Below are 25,317 nucleotides of genomic sequence, written 5' to 3'. Positions count from 1 at the left end.
TCCTGGAGCCAGCCTCAAGCGGACCCTTGACAAACATGCAGGATTTTGCACTTCCACAATGGCTTCATTTTTCAACCCCAGAGGTTGCCTCAAGATTGGTCCCAACCTGTTCTTGATGAAAAACTCTTCAGAACATTTGATCCCGTCTCATGAGCTTCATCAGAATATTTCAGCTCAGTTCCCTCGAGCACTAGTGAGCCCACATTTCATCGGTACAGATTTATATAAAAAGATATTAATTTCAAACGACGCAGACCTTGAACTTGTCTATCTCACAGCTATAGTAATATCATTAATCTGTAATGTCCAACAGAAACACTCAAATATACACTTTACATGTGTGACACAGACACCCACACACGTTGATCCATTAATGTATCAGGTGTGTTTTTATTCCTCTGACTCTTTGTGTCACTTACTTCAGTCCTCCAAATACCAAACATATTAAAAAGATAAAGCTAGTCTCACTTGCTATTTCAGACCGTGTGTAAAATGACATCAGAACGAGAATCGACCTTGAAACAACCCACCAGATGGGGTTTCTTTACTCATTCTCCCTGTGCGGCACAAAGACACAGGCACACACACAGATTAATGCAACATTAGAAGCATTCTCACACACACACACACACACACACACACACACACACACACACACACACACACACACACACACACACACACACACACACACACACACACACACACACACACACACACACACACACACACACACACACACACACACACACACACACACACACACACACACACACACACGTGGATCTTGATGAGTTAGATCTTGAGTGTCATAGAGAGCCGGAGCAATTGAGCATTGTTAATTAAAAGTAAACTTTGGGTAAGATTAGAAATCTGGCCCTCACTGCTCATGAGAGCATATTGTTTATGAAGTGAGAGTGATGTAATTAGACCCTCACAACATGCTCCAGCCTGTACATAAAGCAAACAGAGCTGGAATAAATACAGAGCAGTCTGATTGGATGGATGTGCAGTATGTACAGTGTTTTTCAACATGTATCTGGGTAACCTGAGTGTCAATCGACCCACAACATGTGAAATGTTGGGATGGTGCTCATTGCATTTAAAGAGACACGCACACCAAAATAAAGCGTCTATTTCTGTGATATACTAACAGTGCTGTCTGCAGCATGTGTAACAGAGCATTGCAGCTTGGTCATGCTAGACTTTTTGTGTCATTGTATCATAATTTGATACATTAAAAGGCAGCTTTCTGAGTACCTTCACATATCTCGGTGTGTTTAAAGTTGACGCACAATCAAAACAGAGTTTAATTTAGGGGCTCTCATTATAAGGTGGATATTACTTTTGACTCATCGGCTCAGCTGTCTGAGTGTTTGTTGTCAAATCAGACATTTCCACCACTGCGACGACAGAGGGACACTGAGGAGACTGATCCACGGTGCGCCTAAAAGGGACAAATCGCAAGCGATAAATCGCAATTCAAAAAATGTACGACGTAACCTCCGTCCTGAATTAACACTTGTCTTCCTCACAGTTTACAAAGCACGTTACACTGTTTCTTGTTGGACCGTAATTTTCCAAACTCCAATCTCCAAAGTTGAGCAGCCTTTCTTGTTGACGAGGTTTTCTGCAGAGTCGCTATCGCTTATTTCTGGAAAAGAAATAAGCGATATTATCTCCAAGTGTCGATTTTTTTTTTCCTCTTCTCTTTAATGTTGAGTGGCAACTAACATTTATGGTGGATTAGCGTTCCCCCCACACCTTCTCCCAGTGAGTGGATGGTTTAATTACAGGTTTAATTTATCAAACTTTTATTGAACATTTGTCATATTATGAAATGTATATCACGATAATTATCGTTATCGTTTCGTATATCGTATATGATTTTAGAAGAAAAGCTTTGCACTTCGAGTACATGCTGAAATGTCTAAAGCAGCGGGGGGTTTCACTGTGTTGTGGTTTGTAGGGGCGTTTTGTGGCGTTACATTTGGTTCCGATTTTACGCAGCAGCCTTATGAGAAAAGAGGACAGATGGTTGGATTCCAGCGTGTAACTTTGAAACAGTCGGGGAGCTGCTTTAAAATCTGAAACAATCTAATAAATCTGATAACATGTTGACAGGACACTGCAGCTGAGGCGAAGCGCTGCCGCTCGGAGGTTTAGTATTCAGGGAACAATCTAAATACTGGAAAGGATTGTTTTCAAAGGAGGAGGAAGAAATGTTCTTTATCTTGTAGTCTAACAGAGAGGTTCAGTGAGGTCTTACCCAAGTGTCCCTGCCAGAGGCGGACATATCTACTCCAAGATCTCTCCTTTTCCTTCTGCTTCTCAAGATGCAAACACGCACCCTGACCTTCTCTTATCTTTTCATTTCTCTTTCCTCCTCGCCCGGCCTGATTCTCTCTCGCTATACTCTCACCTTGTGTTTTTGTCTCATCCTTCCAGTCCAAAGAAAATTCATCCATTCTCCTTTTGCTCTTTCCTTTTTTCCATATCTCTTTGTACTCGTGTGCCCCCCCCCCCCTCGCTTTTCTTCTGATACACCTTTCTACATAATGATTTCACTGTTCTGCCCCCTGAATTTCCCTTATCCTCACTCTCTCTCTCTCTCTCTCTCTCCCTCTCAGTTTCACTCACCAAGGTCCCAGAGAGTGGAAAATAAATGTGGATGTATTCTGTAGTGGGTGCAGTGTAGCAGCAGAAGGGAAAAGTGCTGTTTTATGGTTTCACTGATGGAGCTGTAGATTTCTGACGCCGCGCACAAGGAGCAGTGAAGAGCGGCCTGATGTGACCTGCTGTGAGGAGCTGCAGACTCCAATCACAGACGAGAAGTATACATACATGCATGCTTTTTTGTCAAATTGGACAATTCATTCATATTCTCTGACCTAACAATCCTGCACACACACACACACTAAATCACAGTCAGGGATCCTTTATTTGAAAAAACACCTCAACACGTAACCATGACATGTTTCCGACACCCCCCAGTTAAAAACTCTTAAAACTAGATTCACGATTTTTCTCATGCGTCTGTTTGCTCTTTTGTCTCTCCGCAGACTCGTCCCACACTCCTAGCGGAGCAAGTTTTCTCATGTGAAGGTCGACTTGAACCACAGCGTAGTTTGTCACCGCACAAACTCAGCAGAGCCGCCGTAAACCTTTAATAGAGGCGGCTATCGTTGCGCAGCAGATGGTGCTAACAGTGCCCGAGCTTCTGCTGATGTCACGGCTGATAAATAGCCTAACATATAGGGAGCATGTGAGGTAGAGATACCAGGGACACTGCTGCTTTTTAACAACTGGCTGACTTTAAATGCATGATTTCTTAATAGAGCAACCTTCTTTTTTTCAGTTGTTTCGTTGAAATTGAAAATCTCCTCTCTTTTTTTTTTACTGCTGGTGTATGTGTACGCTTTCTCCTTCCACAAAACTCACCGGGAAAATATCTCAAGTCACCAGTTTCGTTATAAGCAGACTAATCGTCTGCGCTCTGTTATCGTTACAATGACGTGGAAACGGGCAAATGATGTGATGGAACACTTTGTCTGCCTTTGCTGGTTTCCCCCGTGTGTTTGAAAGGAACCGGCGTGATCTTTAGCTGGAGATGTGATCACAGTTCAGAGAGAGGCAAAAACAATTAGACAGTCCTGTCTCCTGTCTCTTCTTAAAAAGGCCTCCAACAGCTTTACCTCACTGCAGCAGTGTCCATTATCAGGGAGTCTCTCTCTCTCTCTCTCTCTGGTAATTTGTTGTGTAAATACGCTTACAGCTGACGGACCCTCTCGGCTGTGTCGCTGGAAATGCAATTACAGGCAGCAAACATGTCCATGTAACTGGAGGGTGTGACGCTTATTTTGGACTGAACTGCAATGGGGGGGGGGGGGGGGGGGGTTATTGATCGTTATCAGCTTTGAGGAGAGGATTACTAATGAAGCCATGAAAGCCCTTTTGTATACTGGATAAAGAGCTGTGAGAGGGTAAAAGAAGCACGCAGAGATCATGATGTTTGAATGGGGGAACAAAAAAAAAAACGTTGCCTTCCGGTTGTGCTGCCTCCGGTGGCGGTTTTGTTAATTGCACCAGCCGTCACTTTTCATTCTGGAAACATCCTCCATTGAGAGTCCACTGTGATATAAAAACTGTGCATTGTGATAGAACTCATAATACACATATGGCACCGTCTGAGCTCACTTCATCTTTCATAATCATTTATCATCATTAATACACATCGACTTACTGTAAAACCAACCACTAAAAACTAAGATTCTAATCTTTTGATTTACACTCCTTATTTCTCTTTCATTACCGAGACTCCGTGAGAACCAGTGAGCAGAGAGACGGACAAAAAGACAAAGAGGACAGTCCAGTGTATGAGAAGCTGACTGAAGAAAACCCTGAACAATGTAAATATTGAAGTGAATCATCGCAGAAATCTTTGTTCATCTTACACAAACCTGTCGGTACTTATTGATCTGTGTAAAGAGAGTCGTAAGTTGACATGCTCATCAGTCAATACTCAGAATGACTGACACACACACGCACACGCACACACACACACACACACACACACGTCTTTGAAGCAGAACTGTTTTTGTGTCCATGTTTGATGTGCGTGCAGCCGCCTGTGGACAAATGACTCGCTTCATTCTCTCCTGTCTTTGTTCCTTTGTGTTCATTTACGCCTTTGTAGAAACTGATTATTTTTGCATATTCATACAGTTCTTATTTTTGAATGCCTTTCATGTTGTGCCTCTTGGAGGGGATGTTGAAACAATGCAACTATCAGGCGTTGGTTTGGGGTTAATAGTCTGCCATACACTGATGTTTGAGGTTGAAATGAATAATCTCCTTTTCATTCTTTATGAGAGAAGAAAACTTCTTCACTTTGAAATTACTTTTAATAGACAGCTGTATTTCATTGCAAGACCCTGAATTCACGTGTCTGAGTGAAATGTTTGATAACTCCATTTAAAATAAACACTACGTACTTCTCCCTTCATGAAAGGATCAGCACTCAGTAAAGATATCCCTCCTCCCAGTTCCTCCTTCACCTCTTTTTTCTCCGATTAGTCCCACAACACGTCGGGAAGGTCGGACGGTGAGCTCCAGCGTCTCAGAGTTACACACCTGTCCCCGTCTAAAACTGCCCCCCCCCCTCTACCCTTCCCCATGGCCCTCACAGACCAAACATTACAACGTTACACATGGAAAGATCGGCAAAGAGAAAATAGACACAGAAGAGTCTGACGGTTGACTTTAGAAAGAGGGCGGGTGGAGCAGAGCTAAGGTGAGCTGGACCGGGCTGGTCATCTACCTCCTCCTCATTTATTTAGCCTTCAAAAAACACATGATCTCATCTGAAATACGATGCTCTAATGAGGCAACACAATGGCCTGTGCACAGAAAAGGTTTAAGATTGTTTAAAAAGAAAGAAAATGTCCCTTAAGCAGTCGCAAACTATCACGATGTGCCATTGTACTGTAGAAATCTCTCATTAATTATTTCTTATAAAACCAGCTGGGATGTGTATTTTAATGTTAAACCCTGCTGTATGTATAAAAAAGAATCTGATCACACTAAATGCTGAGTCATCGGTTTCCCCCTTTTGTGCTGAAAGAGCCAAAGCAGTCTGACGCTGTAGCTCAGGTGAAATGTGTGTTACTGTGACAACCCTCAGATTAGATGACTGGTGTGGTGTCCGTGTTGTTTAAAGTGTGGAAAGGTGGAATCCAGTGCCTTTATAAGGTCATCCGTCCGAAAACTAAATATTCAGCAGAACTGACGCCAGTGCTCGTCTCATAACTGAAAATAAAGTAGAGTCACTGATAGGCTGGAAATGATGGACGGGAGGAAACACCACCTCACTGCAGTTGGGGTTTGTGCCACCCGGGAGCGCTAATCCTTCAACTCGTTTCAAACACTGCTTACAGCAGCCCAGATAATGAGCTCAAGATGGCTGGAAAAGTAAAGTCAATGCTAAAAGCAGCCACGGGTGAGAGGACTGAAAGATGGAGTGCTTTTTTTAAATAAAGATTTTAAAAAAGACAAATATGTCAAAGCTTCACAAAAATAAATCTAGAAGACAAGCAACTTGAAAAGCAAGAGAGAAGTTTTTTTTGTGCTGCATTAGCTTGCATGCAGACGTACATCAAAAGACTTAAAGAAAAGCTCAAATGTCTTCAAAGCTCAAATGTATTGAAAGCAGGCTTGTATTATGCCAGATTACATTCTAGCCCTTGTGTTTTTCAAATAGACTCTTTATGCATGCAGCCAGTGCCTACAGAACATAAGAAAGCAGAAGACTTCCAACCCACAACTACAGATTCTGCGTTCCTAAGAAAGTCTCTCATCTCCATTTGAGCTTAGTATTCTCTTTGTGGTTTCATTATTTTTGCAAGAACCTACTTTTACCAGTCGTATATTTATGCAAATGACAAATTGTTGCAGCAATTGACTTTTGTCTAAAGATTCAAACGTCATAATGGTCGGAATTTGTCAACTGTTGACAGTTCCTGGTTTGTCCACCAGATGTCAGTGTTGGCCAGCTAATGATGCCTTCAGGTCTGATATGTTGAGTTCATCAAATTCAACGCTTGAGGAACATTCACTTTTGTTATCTACTTTGAAATAGTTACACTGAGAGTTCAATTATTATGAACCGTCATCAAGGAAGATACACACACACGTACTTTTTTTTTTGTTTGTTTTAATTAATCTCTCCTCTTCTGAAAGTCGTGTCATTGAAGGTCTCACGGTCTTCTTTGAAGTCTGTTCCTCTCAGTGATCACCTTTCCTGTTCGTGGCAGCTTAAGTGGGCTATTCTCTTTCACAGGATTTTGTTATCACTTCATTAACCACAAAGTTGGAGTATGCTCCGAGGCCTCAGAATAATAGCCTTTGTGAATGTGTGTGGCTTTGGCTGTGATTGTGAAACCCTGCTTGGCCTCAGACGGCCTTGTTCGGTCGAGATTTCTTCGGCTGGAAGTCATGTGGACCTCTCTGCATGCCTCTGTGCCACAGGAACACAAGACCACATCCTTTATGAGCCTGCGACTGACAGCTGCATCATTCAAAGTCAAATCAGCACAAAGATCCCGCATTTCATTGTCAGCTTGAAAACAACACACACTGAAATAACTGAATAAGGACCTATATCGGATTCGTTGAATAAAATAACTTTGCGCCACGCTTGTGCGCATGCGCGTACGCATAGACTGTCTCGACGTGTTGAGGTGGCTCCATCAGTAATGTAACGTTCCCCTCTGTTTTTAACTGGTTCAGTTACATTTTAACAGCGCACTCTTTATTAATTCATTTACTTTATCGGGCTTCTTGTTGGTTAATGTAATCTGTTGAATCGTACAGAAGCAAAACTTGAGGAGTTTTATGTTTTGTTTTTAGCCTGGTGGCTGGGCGAGTCGGACCTTTTATGGGACTTTTGAATAACTTTATCGACCTGTTTTAAGCCAACACATCTAAAAGGCAAAGACATACGCACTGAAAACCCCTACAGCAATATTTACTCAAAAAGCAAACAAAATCTAACCTGGATGAGGGGGTCCTACGGCGGTCTGATGAACTGGACAAGACTGCTCATGTCTCCTAGAAGGACTTGGTGGCACCGGACAGCCAAAACGGATCGGATCCCTCACAGTGGGCTCACTGATCCAAACGTGACTCTGGGCCGAGGTGGTGAGCATCTCCGAACAGCACAAAGTCCTCTCCGGCAGCTCTCCTCCAGCGATGACCGACACCTCGGCCTTCCGACCTCTGCAGGCTGTGCAGCCCTCAGCCCCAGTCCGAGGCTCAGACTTCCATGTTGACACTTGACATCAGCAGCCATCAGTCACTTTCTCCTAGTCCTGTCTCTGTGTGTCCGCTCTGGAGCCACAATCCCGGTCATCTTGGATAAACTCGCCCCCTTCCTCCGACATGTCGGAAAACGTGTTTAAAGGCCTTTTAGCTTTTTAAAGAAGTGTGGGAAATACATCTTTAAAACTTTATGTCTGGACCTTTACCCACACTCAGTCTGCCTGCAGAATGCTCCACATTGGATTTTATTGACTATTTGAATCTTTGTTTATTTCTTAGAAACGCTCGTCCTTCCAAAGAGCAGACTAGCAGGTAGCAAACAGTTGTATGCGTAATCAAGTACATGTGCGTGATTGTTGACGCCACACCCCTTCACCTGAACGTCAACACCTGCATGGAGTCTCAAACTGACCAATAGAAACCCTCGAAGCAGCGCCCTCCATCCTCGCGTCCTCTCCCTACTTTGGCTTTCAACCATTAGATCTTTCAACAAGAAGTACGTCAGGATTTTAATTTTTGTAACGATTATAAGAAGTAAAATGTCTAACTCAAAGATTTTAAAGGAAACCCTCCCTGATTTCATCCATCTGCTTCAATCGCACATCCCCTCTACACCTCAAGCTTTGTTTTTATTGTTCACTCCAACCCCTCAGTGTACTTTCAATAATAATCTATAGACCAGCCCAGCTTTGACCAGGTATGACAGGGTTCATATTCAAGGTTATGTTTATATTCATGTTCGCTGTCCTTCTCGGTTTTTGTCACATTTAGAACAGATTTTATGAACACCTTGAGTTCTTTCAACCTCGCTCAGGCACTCAGTTCAAGTTTGAACACACTCAACAGATTCAAGTGTGGACTTCGAGACAGTCCCTTTAAGAATGGAGTTGAAGTTCTTGCCCCAAATTGTATTTTTGAAATGCTGATCCCTCCTCTTATTCACCTTCTCGTGACCTTGGTGCTCTCAGTCCTCCTCCACCTGCCCGAGGAGATCAGGCGTGAATAATCAGGAACTTCAAAACTCACTTTTACACACTTGCTTTAACAGGAAGTCATCTTTTTAAACGATTTGGTTTTCTTTTATTCATTCTTATTGCTCTTTATTATCTGTGTGTTGCTCTCTTCTTCAGACGTTTTGTCTTTGACTATTTAAAGCAGCAGCTCTCATTTATTCTGCTTGTTACCGTGTCCTTCTCTCCTGCACAGATAACCAGCTCCTGCAGTTTGGGAAGCTCGTGAGCACCTCAAACACCTATGAACCCGTCGCCCCTGGAAACCCCAGGAAGCCCGTAACCGTGACAACAGACCAGCCTCTGCTCTGGAGCATGGGGATTCACACGGATCGGGAATGACACTTGAGGAAGTGTGCGTTATTGTGTCAGTATCTCACCACTTATCGGCAGTAAAATCAAGTGTTGTGTGTTTGGAGTAATCGTGATCACTGATATCAGAGCTGAACGTTTGTAAGAATGACGGATGTGATGATCAGCTCTGCTCGAGCACTACTGAGTTTTTGTACAATCTTTGCCAAAGAATGTTCTTCTTCCTGTCTTCTCTTAACACGTATACTTTTATTCACTTCTAAATTAACTATTTACAATCTGCTCTGTGACATCACAACACGAGCCTTCTTTTGATCATGACTGACAAGTTATTTGCCTTCAGTATTGAGTATATTATAAACATCTACAGAAATCTAAGACCCCATATCCACTGAGTCATCCTTAAAACCTGTGTATGTTTGTGCTTTGTATCACAGCCTGTACAATATGTGCCTTTGACAGTGTGCTGACCTCTTGGAGTTACCATAGATACGGTACCTTGTAGGTTTAAGTGAGAAGGAAATACTGAACGTTGGATGTAAATGATGTGTGCCTTTGCTCTGTTAAATTATGACCTTCAAAAAAAGGTTCAAACCAAACTGTTCACGTAAAGATTTTGAGTTGACTGGACGAAGCAGATGACTGGTTTCCATTTGTTTTATTTACACAGCGAAATAGAAATGTTGTGCACAGAATGTAAAAATGTCCTCCCTTCAGTCCCCAATCACACCAGCACATTAACACGTGGCCTCATCAGCTCCAGATCTCAGAATCGTTTGTCCGGTTTGGGTTTCGTCAGGATTTAACCACCACTGGAGGAACAAACAAAAAAAGGGAGTTAGAGGTGAGACGGATGCAAAAACATGTTCCTATAGTGTTCAGTTTGAATGACGAGGCAAACCGTTAGAAACACAGGAAAGGTGTGGAACGCTATCACTTCTTCAACAACGTCCTTACTACACAAAACAATCAAATGTCTGCACTAACTACACTGAATGGATCGATAGTTCAATGTCGAGTCTTTGCACAAAAATAAAATCATAAATTCCACCACAGTCACTGTGTGTTTGTCCGATTTTTTATGTGTGCTGATGAGCTGTGTAACAACCACCAACTATTATTTTAAAGGGATTTTTCATTTCCAATCAAAGGAAGTGGCAATTCAACATGTTCTTTAAATAAATATTATAATAACAGTGAAATGATAAATGTTATACAGAAGATATAATTAATGCATCTTTTTGGTCTTTTAATCAGCCTTTATTAAATCAGTGTCCTTTTCGTGATAAATGCTAGAACATTTGATATTTAGTATGTTATGACAACACTGACGAATGTTACTGCTGTTTAGTCTGTAAGGCGTTTGTTCCACAAATATAAATACATGCTGACATTGTGGCATTTAGTGAATGGCTTTAAACCCACTGTGACTTCAGTTTACACAGTAAATACATCAAGAGTATAAAACAATGACCTGCTGGTAGGACGATAAGAAACGCCTCTCTCTCTCTGATGATCACAGTGAGACTTGAATGTCTTTCATCCAAAGAAAATATCTAATCAAGACAAACCCTGCTTCTGAGCCTTCTTCATCACTCTAACTTTTAAATGTTTTGTTTTCATCGACGCCTGAAGCACATTCTGTAAATCAGACATCACATGTTAAACACTGTTTAAGTGAAACTACTTACACGATGATGTTGTTGATGGGGATGTGAATGAGTTTGACGAAGAAACCAATGAAACCCATGATGGCGAACCCAATAGCTGTCGCCATTGCAATTTTCTGGAATTCTGAAGGGAGGGGGGACATTTGACAGACAAAAAAAATTAATAAGATTTTAAGAGCCCATATATAAACCTAGAAGCTGAATGTGATGAAGTATGAAGGCTGCTATCAACGCAACAAAGACAGGGCCAAATACAAGAAGAAATACAGTCTAAACCTACCTTTTCTGTCGGGTTTTGTGCACCTCTTTACGAGCCTGATCGAGTCTTTGACGAACTGCCGGCTCGGCTCCACAAACTGCATGACCTGATCCATCGTTTCAGGCTGCAGAGACACAAACAGGACCAGTGTTAAAAAGAGCTGGAGTGGTTTCAGTGATGACGTCGACTTCAGCACCCTGAACCCACAACGTCATAATCATAAAAAAAAAGCACGTATCGTCCTTTTATCACAAGTAATATATCATTATCGAGAAGAAAAAAAAACTTGCTTCCATTGTAAATCAAATGATTTGCAGTAAATTGCTTTAGCCGCCTTATCGGAGCTAGCTGACGTAAGAAAACGTATAAGGCCGACGTAAGTGGGTTTAACTGGACATAAACAATACATAAAAACAACACTGGTTAGTGGGTTACAAAGTTGCTTAAATACAATAACATGAAGTAGGAAACTGTCTTTCTTACCTGTTTCTGAGGTCGTGTTAGATGAGAAGTCAGACAGACGAGTGAGAGCCACGTAGCTTTCGACCAGCTTGTGAGTTAAAAGCGCTGACGTAGACTTAGGACGCGCATGCGCACAGTCTTGTCTTTCCTATTTTTTTTCTTTCTATGACCTTACATTATTGTCCACACTGCCACCTACAGGCGAGGAGGTTTTCAAACTCTAGTTTTTAAAAAGGCTGCAACTGTCTTCACGTCACTGTCTACACTTTCATTACTGCAAGTTAGTTTGAAGGAATGAGGTTATATTTATTACTTACAAGATATGGATTGTTCCATTTTATTTTATACCCCCACAAGTAACCAGAACTACCTGCTGTGCGTTTGTATTTTATAAATAAATACTCTAATATTGATTGTAATAATGTCATCATATGGTATGTTTCCTTATCTTGTTCATACCTTTGAATAGTTGTGACTATTTCATTTTATGGTATTTGTTTCACAGAAGAGCAGAAATGTCTTCTTCGCTGACACAAGAGAAGGCTAATAAAAGCCAATAGCATTTCTTTTTGGTATATGTTTTATTTATTTTCATCCCTCAGTCTGTATTAATTAATCTAAGTTGTAAATGTAAATCAAAGCTGTAAATGAATAGGTAAAGCTTTATGGTCTTTTTTTTTTTTTTTAGAATAATGAAATCACTTTTTTGGGAACATGCCAGCATTGTGATGGTATATTTTGGCTTTGGAGTTTTCAGTTATCAACAACATATGGGCCGACACAGATTGCTTTGACGGAGCATTGGTTCAACGCTCCTTATAGCCCCAACCCTTGCTCAAGTCACATTCCTTTAGTCTTTAATAATCCCTCATGTGATTTAGATTAAGATGCAGTTTCTAAATAGAAGTCTGCCCTTTTCTCCTAAACTTTGTTTTCTATCATACTGACTCGCTGCAGTGTCAAGTGCTACACTTGCAGTAAAATTAATTACAATTACCTTCTATTATAGTGGTACATTTTGTGAAAAAATAAAGACTAATAATGTGCGAGAGACATCAGGGTTCAAACAAATAGGCTACTGATGAATTACATTAAACTGAATATAGAAATAGTGGCTGTAAGTACGTCTATTATTTAATCAATGCTACGCTTAGATGCTCTCATTTAACACCCAAAGGAAAAAAGAAGGATTGGACCTTAAACATAAAAAAGTTTATGGGGGCAGGGGGTTATCTAGAAATACAGTAAAAAGACAATTTGAAAGCATTTCTTTCTTTTAAAATTCAAATGTTTTTTTTTATTATTATTTATGAACAAGCAGTAGGAAATATGTGTAAAAAATCATGCAGTCTTTTTTGATAAATACAATTTAACTAAAGACAAAGATTCATTTGAAATGTTATAATTAAAAAGATCTCTTGACAATGATCTACTCTAATCTGACTCAGGACATTTGAGGGACCAGAATCATATTAAGTACATATTTACAGAAACATAAATTGGGGTCCTTTTACTGCACAGCTTTTGCCACTTTTCACTGCCATGTGATGCCGAGCATGTTGCAGCTGATGTCCCACAGTTTTTGGGCCAAGTCGTCATCAGAAGCAGTCCTTGAACACGCTGCAGGAGCACAGTCACTGAGCATGGAAAAACAGACGGACCGTTAAACACTGTGTGCCGCATTTGCTGGAGCATTAAAAAGAATCACATTGGTAACCGTCAGCCTCATGAAGTATCCCCTTTTTATGAGTCAGCAGGTGGTAATAACACTCAGCATGAAGCCAGCATAGAACATGCTCTTGTATAACCAATTGTAGTGAGGCTGAAATAATGTGTTTACCTGAAGTACCCTCCACTCAGACTGTCCAGGCGGGGCTCCACAGCACAGTAGATTGTGGTCTGTGCTCCTTCCACTGTGGTCTTGGTGAAAAGCCTGAAAATTTTCACTGCCACCTGGATACACTGGTGCTGGTGCCTCCACAGGTCAGACTGCACCACCCCCGGGTGCAGCGAGAACACACTCACCCCAGTACCTGCGGCACAGATACAGGCGCCCACATAGATGCAAAACAATGTTAACGTAAATCCAACATAAGTATGACCACGTACTGTTTGTTATAAACATATGCATATCCTTCTATGATTTGCACATAGGAGAGATATACAGGTACTTTTCAAACTGCTGCTATACGGGAGTCTGATAAAAGTGTGAATAAAACAAACAATAATCATTTCAGCCATACTATCTTCATCTTGTTCAATGATTTCTTCCTTCTATTATCTTACGACTGTATTCTGTGTTTATTTCAAAGCTAAAAACAAAATGGTCTGACTTTTGAAAGCTAATACTCCACATTTGGAGAATGCATTAGACTGATGGGTTCACGTGATTTCTTACATTTACTTTCTATTAAAGAAAGAAAACAATAAGTACAAAGGATTGAGGCAGCAGCATGATCATTTCCAGTGAAAATCTGGTTCATATGTCATTGAAGTCTTTCCACAGAGGGGAAAAAAAGTCAACTACAGAAAGATGGATACTTTTGCAAGCTGTCCAGTAGAAAACTAAATACATCTCTGATATATTTTGGCAAAAACCACAAAGGCTCTTCCTCTCTCTACTAATAATAAAATGTTCCCGCCATCAGATGTTGGCCGTCAAGACGAAACACCTGCACATGAAGATTGTCCCAACATGAAGCCTTTTTATGCATGTACAGTAGGTGTTGAAAACATGACCGTCTAATCTCACCTTGCACCTTCTTGGCAAGCGAGCGAGCGAACATGACATTAGCCAGCTTGCTCTGTCCGTACGCCTTCATGGTATCGTAACTCCTCTCACTGTTGATGTCATCCAGTCGTAGGCCGGTCCAGGTGTGGGCCACTGATGCGACGACAACAACGCGGGCAGGGGCCGAGCGCTTCATGAGGTCCAGCAACAGGTGAGTCAACAGAAAGTGACCTGAGGAATCAGAGCAGCACAAAGTAAAGAAGAAGAAGAAGAAAAAAAAAAAACACTCATGCTGTCTGTTGTCTCATCCTACTGACATACATTTGACACAAACCCTCATAAAACAATCCTGCCATGGACTTTTTTTTAAATCATTTGATTTGCAAATCTTATCCTAAAGCTAAGACATGAACAGATTTTCAAATGCCATGATGCTGATCTGAAGATGAAGCATTTAATGTGAGACCATTATCAGCACCTCCCACTCATAACATGTTCACTGAGTATAGAACAAATGTTCCACCATGTACTCCATGTCTCAAAGAGAAGAAATCCTCAGGCGACACACTCCAGTTCAGCTAACTGAGTGGATCCACTGCCTAGAAAAAAAAACTGTCCTCGCAAAATGCTGCTATGAAATCATCCAATTAATTTAGAGGGTTCACAAGTTCGTATCATCACCTAAAATCAACATTAAAAAAAAAGCCACACAACTTCCTGTCTGATAAAAAGGACTCTAAATAGATCCTTGTGACAGTTGGAGCTGTAACACTGTATGAGACATCACCACTGACAGTGCCAACAGGATGCTATCTCGCATCCTCTCACACTGCTGGTGTGTTTCTCATGTGTAAAAATAGGATTGTCACTGCACTGACAGTCTTGTTCGGATTTTGTGTGCCTGAGCATAGAGCCCAAATAAAGTGTGGAACTCAGACATTGCTGTAATACTCTCATATCACTGAAATGATTGTTATTTGCATAGTTTTGGAAATATATTATATTGAAATCAAAAGAAAGTGAGCCAAACTTGGGTGACTTCTTTCCCGTGCTCCCTTTGTTTATTCCTCTGAAGCTGGTCTTTGACTCAAAGTGCAAATCTGTCTTTCTTCCAATCACGACCTCACTTAATCTGTTTACATACTTCCAGTTCAAAGTAGGATATTTATGCCTGTTACGCCTCGCCTGCAGTGTATAACGCACAGTCGTGGAATGCTGGGGCGAAGTTGTTCCACTCCTGAGCTGGCACTGGAAGTAGGAACAGAGGCGAAAAAGGGGAAAGATGGTGGTCGAGTATAATGCTGAAGCCAGCAAGGTGGAACACTCTGTGTGTGAGTGTTTGCATGCCTCAGGGTGACTCCGTGTGGTTCCCCACTTTTTGTTTGGACGCCGTGCCTCTGGGGCTGTCACAACACTGCAACTCATTGTAATAATGACACACTCGGACGGACGTATTACGCCATTGCGGAAGCAGCACAAAGACGTAGTGATGGCTGAACATACTTACAGCATTGTTTGTTGGATCGCATGTTTCAGCATTTTGTAGAACATTTTCAATTTGATGCAATGCTAGTGTCAAAAATGGTTGCTATTTGTAGTCAACATACAGTCTATTCCCATCCCGGGGTATGAACCAAACATGGCTGCTATGACACCAACAGATACTGCACGTTACTCTTAGCTTATTTAGTTCTTCTTAGCATGTACAATAAATTGAATTGGGCAACCACTCTCCTACCTGTTCTTGCAATCCTTTTGCTTGTGTCACTCAGCCTCTTAATTAGTAAAGATTCACATTATTTTACAATTCATAAAAAAAAAGATAAGTCCAGTGTATCCAACATGACTCTAGTTAGTTTAGAAAACATAATATAAGCTGTGTGTTGAAACAATTATCCAGAAATACACAGAACTAATCTGCTATTTAAAGATTTTTTTTGTCCGTGTTCAACATACACAGTGGAATTTGAACTCTCTCAAGGCATCTTGATTTCTTAACTATTGTTCTGCCTTTCCTGTTTTACTGTTGACCTAACCAAAGTGCAGTACATGTGTACATGTCGTGGATGTTTTCGACAGCACAGGAATGTAATCACTGGATGTGTTCACGTGTGTGGCAACCATGTGCGAGCACAGTTCACACATGTTCCAGAGAGCCATTGTTTAATACCATAGACTGTAAAAAGAATATACAGGGTACTATAATAATAATAAACAGAATATAATGTCAATATATTCAATACAGTGAAAACGTGCACAGCTTGTAGAAAACAGCTTATATTGGTCCAACTGGTTGTACAATATTTAACCAGCTTGTTTTGTGGTGGCAAGAAAAAAAAATCTTCTTTTTTTTGTAGGAAAATAACAAAGACATGACTTACCCAAATGATTGACCCCTAACTGCATTTCAAACCCGTCAACAGTCTTGGAGTAGGGACACATCATGATGCCAGCATTGTTTATCAGGATATTCACTTGTTTCTCCTCTGAAACATTTACACAAAAAGGCAGGAAAAAGTCCATAATAATCAATAATCATATTAATTAAATGGCAGGGGATTGTTCGGGACTAACGTAATAGATGATTAATTCAATACCTTTGTTGATGTGATCAGCAAATGCTCGGATGGATTTGGTGTCAGAAAGATCAAGTTTCCTGATCACCATATTCTCATTTCCTGTGTCCTCCAAAATCTCTGTCCGTGCCTCCTCTGCCCTCTCCAGGTCTCTGCATGCCATGATGATACGTGCGCCTAGAAAAACAAGAAAATAAGAGAGAGCCTAATCATTGTTGCCCTCTCCGTTTCCTGCCACATTTTACAGAAGTAAAGCTCAAGAGAAGTCAAAACGTGAAACTGCCATCAAGTAAAAGGTTCAAGAATCAGCAAATATGAAACATGAAACCATGGTTTGTTGGCAGAATAAGAAAGTCAATAGAAATGTTATTCTTGTTAAAGTGTAGGTTTAATATCAGTGACTCTCTTAATGTATGTGACCCAGGCATTTTGACAGTCATACATAAAGGCACATACTTTACATTACAGGTTTGAAAACTCAAAATAACAAAAGCTTTGTACATTTGTCGGCAGGCAAAGCCACCTACTCAAATTAAGGAGGGAGCACCTAACATAAAAATGTGTGCTTTGTTTGTTGTGTGTGTGTGTGTGTGTGTGTGTGTGTGTGTGTGTGTGTGTGTGTGTGTGTGTGTGCTTTGAAACTCCTCTGACATTCTCTCGTCTAAACTCTCATTCATCTGATTCAGCCAACTGCCCCGCTCACATGAACACAAGACCCTCTCAGCTGTGTCATTCTCATTCACCTCTGACGCAAATTACGCTGCGTTCTCCTTAATGAGCCCAGAGAAGGGGGCTTGGACAGCAAAACACACACACACACACACACACACACACGCACACACACACACACACACGAGCCAGCAAACACAAACTAAACATGCACAGCCACACAAACAAAAACTACATAGAAAGACGACTCCCCCCCCCCAACACCACACACACACACACACACACACACACACACAATCATCACACAAACACACACACACAAAGTAGCTGCTGTGCCTGGCAATTATGGAAGAGGAGAGCTATTAATCAGTTGAAGCGGAGCGTCTGTATCCCATCAGTCTTTGTTTCGCCCCTGCTGCTGCCATATGGGAAAACACAATTGTTCCCACATTTCCCTGTTAGCTAAGTTCCCCCTATAGACTAAAAAAAGTGAGAATGAAGGGTTATACTGTGTGAAGTTAAAGATCATGCAGGAAGATGAGTACACAGTGTTCTGCATGCATAAATAATGTCAGTATGCAGATGTGAGAAAATGCAAAAAAACAACTTCAGTCATGCCTGGTTGTGTTTTGTATCTTTCGACGAACATGTTATTATATAAGTGTCTCCTCATTTCCCTTTTCAAACATTAACTTTTGTCATTTGACAAAGTTGAGTAAATATTCGCATTTCACTTCGTCAACATGAAAAATGTCTGCAAAACCCAAATCAGAAAACATTCAAGAAGGTTCATTTGTCTGATATAGTACCCCCCAAAAAACACTTTCTTTTATGAATCCTTTCAAATGTAATCATCATGTCATCATGTTACACTTTTTCTTTTTTGCATTTAACATTTCAAACGTTGTATGTTGTGAATTGAAATGAGCGAAATAAAAGTTTGTCAACACACTGCACATTAACTCACAAAAAAACCGGCAGGGTGTCATTGAATGTGCCAATAAACTACATTTTATAACATTTAAAAGGGACCATGCTATACAGACCATGGATGTGTGCAAATACACTTGCAATTCAAGTGAAGACCAAATAAACAGATTTTTTTGTAAATTTGCAGAGTGTGTGTGTGTGTGTTTGTGTTCGGTGTGTGTGTGTGTCTGTCTGGGTGCACCCTCCCATCTCTCTCTTTGTTTCCTGCCTAGGGGAGCGGACCCTCACAATGCTCCCTCTGTCCCCTGGATGCCTCATCTGTCTTCCATCACTTGAACTGGTGAAGTGTTAAACGGGACGCTCATTTGGTTAACACAGCCTCAGTCCCTTTTTCTTTCATCCACCTAATGTGATGGGCTTGAAATTTGTTTGAGGTTAAGATATCCTGGGGTTCTATTAACAATGGCTGCAGCCTGATATTCCCACAGAAACAAAGTAAATAAGCAAAAAAAAAAGTGGGATTTAACCTGATTATATGGTGCAGGTCTGAGGACAGAGTGCACACATAAAGATCATGCTTTAAACCACCCCCGTATTAGACCTGCTTAACTCCAGGGGGAAAAAAGGGGGATGTTAAAGTCACAGTGGGAAAATAAAATGAAACATGCATCACTGAGAGAATGCCACAAATACAGACTAATGCAGGTGGGGACATGCACACCTCTCCTTGCCAGGTCCCTGGTGGTCTCTTTTCCAATACCAGTGTTGGCTCCCGTGATGATGACTGTTTTTCCATCTAACCTCTCTTCAGATGACCAGCGATTACAGCACACACTCCTGAACAACACACAGCAAGCAAAGTGTCAGTATAAGAAAGACTCACCTCTCACATAAAAAAAAATGTATATTGATAGAAAATTGTGTATTCCTTTAAATTAAATGGAACATCACTAAGCCCCTGCAGTTTGTTTCAGTAATCTGCTTTGTCAAGTTAAACACATTCAGCCTAAAATGTGATCCTTTGTGGAATTTTAACCACTAAATTGTTCTACAAACTCCGAACATAAATGACTCTTTGACAGTGCTATTTTTGGCACATTATACTTCTCGAAAGTAAGCTTCTTAAACACATTAATTGTCAAAGTGATATCTACTAGTTGTTAATATGATGAAAACATTTCTATTTTCCTTAAAATTGCATGTGTGTGCAGTGTAACAGATTGAAAGGAGCAAAATCAATGAGGAGGTTGCAATCGACCGTTTTTGTTTTTTTCAAACCCTTTCAACACAAATAATTAGCAGGCAAAGAAAAACAAGGATCGACAAGTCTAATCTGTTGCCAAATCTGCTGGTGGGGTGAAGTGTTACCCCCCCCCTAAATTTCTAACATTCCTTCTAAAACAATTGCCAGCAATCTAAAATGTGATTCTTTTTCTGTATTTCTTCTTACCTGCAGTACATTCTTCCTCAGTAGCCAAAAATTTCCACCTCAGGACCAAGTGAGCCACTTCAGCCAGAAATGAATTTACCTCCCTCAGCGCTCTCTGACACAGTTCATCAACGCCTTCGTGCTGTCATACATCCTCTGCCCCGCCCACCGCGTCTGTCACCAGAATGTCACGACTGGACCAATCAGGAGCGAGCTGACGTATAATTGATTCACAAATTCACGCGATTGGGAAGAAGACGTCACCCCCAGCTATCTCTTGTTACCTGAAGGATTCAAGAGAGTTGTAGGAGGTTTTAAGTTTTTTTTATCACTGCTTGATGTGACAACGCGACACTATCAGGCAGGTCGAAATATGAAAACAGTCACCATAAATAAACGCTTAAATCGCAGCCTCTAATACCAATACAACTTTGAGAGGTTTAATAGCCTGCAAGCATCCGTAGTTATATTTCTGTTTCCTTTTTCTATTCTCGTTATTGTCCAATATTCAGATACCGACAATAAGTCACGTGTCAAAGATCCACATTGCCGCTTGGCTAATGCAGTATGAAATACAGTAGGCCTAAACTAAATATAGCAAAAAAGAAAATAAATTAAAAACAAAAAACTAGCACAATAGAAAAGGTGAATCATGCTCTAATGTTAATCATTTATATTGCAGTTGTGTTTTGTTGCCACTTGATGTACTTTTAATGATAAAAATGATTAAGAAAAATAATAATCATTGTTATCATTTATTGTCAGAATTAAACAATCAAGAACATTGAGCAGCTTTGATTTATCAATGAATATTTTATTTGCAGAAACTCATTTTCATCTCTTGAATCATCTCAGCCTTTAAAATCTTTAGAAATCAAACTTAACCACACTGACAACATTAGAGTCTGTGTTTCTATCTAAGTTTACAAATTATATTTTTAGCTCTCAAAGCATTTGTATTTCTATATATATCCACCACATACATACTGTCTCAGTTCACCTTTCACCAAACGTAATATTAGCTTAATATGTAAATTCAGGGTGTCACTGCATCTGTAAATACATATTGCTTTAATTAATGAAGGAAAGCATAATGTAAGTTCAGTAGGTTTATCTCCAGCGGATGCCAAGCAGCTGGCAGCTGACAGCCCACAGCTTCAAGGCAGTGCCATCATCCTGACCTGCCCAACAGCTCTTTGCAAGTGCACAGTCTCTGTAAAAATAGGAAAGCAACTTTGAAATGGTCACATAATTTTGCAAAGAAAATGAATTCTCAGGGATTATTTTATTGATTTTTTTTTTTAAACCAAATGGCAAAGTATAGTCTTGGTACATGTGTTTTCTATTGCTCTAACTAAACCTCTCAACCTGAATTATATGCTCAATAAAATACAGGAAGTAAAGTTTTGAATTCAGATAAAATGCAAACATAATACGTAAATAAATTTAAAAAAATACATCTCAGAATTAGAAATGTAATTTTTTACAGCTTGAAAGTTTGCAAAAATGTAAAAGGTAAATGACTGATGAGCAAAGGTTTCAGGTACTTGGACTTTTAATCGCTAACATTCCTTGTCTGTGAAGTTGGGAAAAAAATGTGTTTGCATTTTCAAGAAGACCATAAGTAATGCAAAGCCAAAAACAGAGCACTCTTTGGTGATTTATTTATCACAAACTGACGTTGTGACTCAGATGAGAATAAAATGATATTTACATGGATGCTCTTGGCTGTTTATATGTGCCATGGTGTTATACTGTCTGCTAGCTTGACTTTACTCCTAAGATGGCTTGTTAACTATTTGGCCTTATGGTATTCATTAATGTTGTTAACAGTACTCCACACTGACCTGTAGTATCCTCCAGTGAGCAGCAGGTTCTCAGGAGTGACAGTGCAGTAGATTGTGGTGCTGGCTCCCTCTGCTGGGGTTTTTGACAGAAATTTGAAGGTTGTGATGAAATCCATTAGAGGGCGCCTGAAGTGCCTTGTTATCTCAGTGTTCACCATACCAGGGTCCACAGCGTAGGTAGTCACACCAAAAGCTGGAGGGTAAAGAGATGCATTTAGACACACAACTAATCCTCAAATTAACTGATGTGGATCAAACACTGGTTCATTTCAGAATGTCAACCAGCAATTGCAAAAAATCCCCATAAGAGTCAATGGCACCTTATGTTACATATGCTTACAACTCTGTTAGTTTGTCGCATCATGACAATACTTATTAGTCAATTTAATAACTTAACTCTTAATGATTAGCCCCAAAGTGAGAAGGGCAGAAAAGGTGAGCTTAATGGAGTATTGTCTGACTCCTTGAAAAGACGAATGGCTTTCCTGCTGCAAACATGTTCCTCCCTGCTCTGTTCTTTGCCCACAGGGGTTGTGGTTAAGGCATGAGACTCTCACATAGGAAAGAGTTACGGATTGATTCTTTATGCATTTTTTTTTTATTTTTTTTAGTGAAACTAACAAAGGAGCACAGAAATAAAGAAACAGATGCACTACCTTCAGTCCTTTTGGCCAGCTCTCTGGTGAACAAGACATTTGCCAGCTTGCTCTGTGCATACGCCCTAATAGGATTGTAGTCTTTCTCTCCCTTCAGGTCATCAAACTCAATCTTCCCCAGGCTGTGAGCAGTTGAGGAAAGATTTATGACCCGAGATGGGGCAGAGTGCTTCAGCAGGTCCAGTAAGAGAAAGGTCAGGAAGAAGTGACCTGGAGATGGGTGAGAGCAGTGAGGGTAAAAACCTGCTTGGAGTTGAGTAAAATTAGACAAGGAGCAAAATTTAAACTAGGGACCCAATTTGAACTGGTTTATAATTTTTCTACTGCTGCATGCTCATTTGTACAATGAAAAGCAGCCAAGGCGTACCAATTAAGGTTATTTAATCAGAAAGAAAACCACAGGATTCCTGTCCACAGAAGTTGTTTTCCATCATTTTCTTCAGTCTCATACCTAAGTGATTAACTCCAAACTGCATTTCATATCCATCCGCTGTGAGGCCATAAGGGCACATAGCCACGCCTGCATTGTTGATCAGGAAGTGAAGTGACTTCTCAGCTGGAAAAAAAAAAAAAAAGTCAACTGCATTACAATCTTTAAAATATGAACAGCATTTTGTACTCTTTGTAGTTTTTTGTGTGTGTGTGTGTGTGTGTGTGTGTTTGTGCCACCCACTGTTGTAGACATTCTCTGCAAACTGGCAGATCGATTTGGTGTCAGCCAGATCCAGTTGTTTGGCGACTACCTTGGCTCCCCTCACCTCCCTCATGATGTCACGGGCAGCTTGTTCTGCTTTCACCATGTCTCTGCAGGCCAAAATCACCCGTGCACCTATACAAAGATTTTAATAAATGTGCACGTTTTTATTCACCAATAAAGCAGTTATTATTATTTTTGCTTTAATCTGTTTTTCAGCAATAAGTGTTGTTTTGAATGTTATATCTTAATTCAGCAGTTTGGTACTCGATCTAGCTCATTACATTTGTTATTCTTCTAAACTTATGAGCTTCAAAAAACTCCCCACACTGTAATGCTGAGTCACACAGCAAAAGAGAATAACTCAAAGATCCTTTAGGTAACCATGGGACTTATTTATATGCTTTCAAACATGCCATTCTGTATGCTTGCCTCTGCCAGCCAGGTCTTTAGCTGTTTCTTTGCCTATTCCAATGTTGGCCCCAGTTACTACAGCGGTCTTCCCATCTAGATTCACATCTGAGGACCACTTTGGGAAAAAGAGAGACCTAAGAAACGTGGGACATTAACACAGGAAGAACAGGATGATGAAATACAAAGGCAAGATATTTTAGTAGATGTAATGTTAGGTTTAACTCTCTGTAAATAAATTTCTAGAGTTCCCAAAACCACTGACATTAAAAAGGAAATGCAAAAAAAAGTCAGACGTATAAAGTGACTTTATTTGACATTTAAAACTGACCTTTAGAAACTATCCCCACCCATCTTTTGATCAAATCTTGGAAAATCAGAGTGATAGCTAAAACACACATTTGGATGAATTCTATGTGCCTTTAAACTTTGTATTAAAAGGCTTTGCATCATTAAAATAACAGATTATTCTGCTTTTATCTTTTAGTTTCTTTGTTGATGATGTCCTATTTTTCGTATAAATTCCTTACCTGATTGCTTGCATCTCTGTCTTCGTTTAAGCACAATTACAAAATCCTTCCTAAAATTTGTTTCTTTCCTTGACTTGAGTTATCACAAGACTCAGATCCAGAGATTTGAAGAGAATGAAGACACATATATGAGAGAGCGAGAGAGAGCGAGAGAGAGCGAGAGAGAGCGAGAGAGAGCGAGCGAGAGAGAGAGAGAGAGGGGACTTTTTTACTTTTTCCCAATTAAAATGGATACGATTGTATTGGGAAGTCATAGACAGATACAAATCCCCTTCTGTTGAAAGTCTTACTGTGACTGATCAATTGGACAGAAAGTCAAAGCAAGTTCCTTTAAAAAGAGCAACCTCTTGAAACATAACAGAAAACTATTTGTCTATTTCTTACCACTTTACCCAACTTTGGACATTGTAAGGGCCATGTTATATAAAAAAAATGGCTGTGACGTCATGCATCTTTTCTCATTAGCCCCTCTATGCTGTTCTATATTTGCTTTTGAAAGGGTGATTGGCTCTGTCATCTATAAAGATTATATGTTTCCTGCAGGGGTATTCATAACACAAAGAGAAATGATTGGCCACTATTTAAAGACTTTTGAGTAGTTTCATTCAGGTCATTTTTTATGTAAGCCCCTCACATGCCTTGCGTGCAAAATCTTTTTTTCTATGAAGTACCGGTAACCAGAAACTACAACTGCTTCATAAAAAGCAATTATTTGGGGAACTCTAAGTAGTCTAACTTTGTGCTTCTGTGGGTGAAATTGAAAACCTGGATCCACAGGTGAGCTGACTGTAATTTCAGCATTTCACCGATGTGGATTTTCTGGTGCTTTCCACAGGAAGATCTAAGTTATCACCTTACTGCATGTGCCCAGTAACCTTTATTCTTAATGGGGTAATACTGGACACATACACTGAAGAATAATCCTTATATGGATTCCATATTATAATATTGTTTAAAAACTGTTGGTGGTAGTCAATTGATGCATTAAGGTGTTAACACACTATATTCAGTCAAATGAGTCCATTCTTATTCACCAGGTTAAAAACACAGCATTATGTTATGTTCTTCAAAGTCAGTTTTCCCATATTTAGCAAAGATGTTATGTCTTAATATACAGTAACCACTTGAGGGCAGTCTTCAGCAATTTACACATTTTCAGTCAAACAGAGGTTGTTTTCTCACACATGGACGGCTGAGAAAAAAAAACATTGAGCTGTAATCATTTACATCTACAGTCCGGTTCTGTGCAGGCCGGCCAGCCGAGTCTCATGTAAACCATGTGAGAGCTAGTCATAACTTCCTGTTTTCACAAA

At 40.2% G+C, this 25,317-nt stretch overlaps 4 protein-coding genes and 1 long non-coding RNA gene across 12 annotated transcripts in view; 1 reads left to right on the top strand and 4 right to left on the bottom strand.

Annotated features, from left to right (window-relative positions):
* Nucleotides 1-8,056, bottom strand: part of LOC306835023 — a 75,239-nt gene extending 67,183 nt beyond the window's left edge. Inside the window, exon 1 of the long non-coding RNA XR_013780558.1 lies at nt 7,553-8,056. This is a non-coding gene — a long non-coding RNA (uncharacterized lncRNA). The remainder of the gene's footprint in view (nt 1-7,552) is intronic.
* Nucleotides 1-9,779, top strand: part of tpk1 (thiamin pyrophosphokinase 1) — a 51,579-nt gene extending 41,800 nt beyond the window's left edge. For 7 of the 8 annotated variants that reach the window (XM_079361390.1, XM_079361388.1, XM_079361394.1 and 4 more), the window contains one exon: nt 9,025-9,779. In XM_079361390.1, coding sequence (XP_079217516.1) covers nt 9,025-9,170 — 146 coding nt within the window. In that variant the 3' untranslated portion in view covers nt 9,171-9,779. Of the gene's footprint in view, nt 1-2,630; nt 3,378-9,024 lie in introns of those variants that run through there. The other variant, XM_079361389.1, reaches the window with a different exon arrangement.
* A 1,048-nt stretch (nt 9,780-10,827) lies between these two features.
* sec61g (SEC61 translocon subunit gamma) lies at nt 10,828-11,692 on the bottom strand (the record flags this gene model as incomplete). The annotated part of the gene is made up of 3 exons (XM_079361400.1): nt 11,553-11,692; nt 11,091-11,193; nt 10,828-10,934 (listed from the first exon to the last, which is right to left on the bottom strand). The coding sequence occupies exons 2-3, from the start codon at nt 11,182-11,184 to the stop codon at nt 10,828-10,830; spliced, it is 201 nt and encodes a 66-aa protein (XP_079217526.1). The 5' UTR covers nt 11,185-11,193; nt 11,553-11,692.
* Nucleotides 11,693-12,797: 1,105 nt separating this feature from the next.
* LOC306835093 (retinol dehydrogenase 12) lies at nt 12,798-20,146 on the bottom strand. The gene is made up of 7 exons (XM_079361511.1): nt 19,888-20,146; nt 19,159-19,274; nt 16,860-17,015; nt 16,644-16,748; nt 14,284-14,493; nt 13,372-13,564; nt 12,798-13,168 (listed from the first exon to the last, which is right to left on the bottom strand). The coding sequence occupies exons 1-7, from the start codon at nt 19,896-19,898 to the stop codon at nt 13,066-13,068; spliced, it is 894 nt and encodes a 297-aa protein (XP_079217637.1). The 5' UTR covers nt 19,899-20,146; the 3' UTR covers nt 12,798-13,065.
* Nucleotides 20,147-20,694: 548 nt separating this feature from the next.
* LOC306835092 (retinol dehydrogenase 11) lies at nt 20,695-24,117 on the bottom strand. Its single transcript, XM_079361510.1, has 7 exons — nt 24,005-24,117; nt 23,496-23,611; nt 23,043-23,198; nt 22,821-22,925; nt 22,370-22,579; nt 21,714-21,906; nt 20,695-21,079 (listed from the first exon to the last, which is right to left on the bottom strand). Exons 1-7 carry the CDS (start codon nt 24,016-24,018, stop codon nt 20,977-20,979), a joined length of 897 nt encoding a protein of 298 aa, XP_079217636.1. The 5' UTR covers nt 24,019-24,117; the 3' UTR covers nt 20,695-20,976.
* Between the last annotated feature and the right edge of the window lie 1,200 nt (nt 24,118-25,317).

The sequence above is a fragment of the Symphodus melops genome, assembly GCF_947650265.1.
Source record: "Symphodus melops genome assembly, chromosome: 14".
Classification (NCBI taxonomy): Eukaryota; Metazoa; Chordata; class Actinopteri; order Labriformes; family Labridae; genus Symphodus; species Symphodus melops.
The sequence above is the reverse complement of the archived record's forward strand: the minus strand, read 5'-3'. Positions and strand labels throughout refer to the sequence as shown.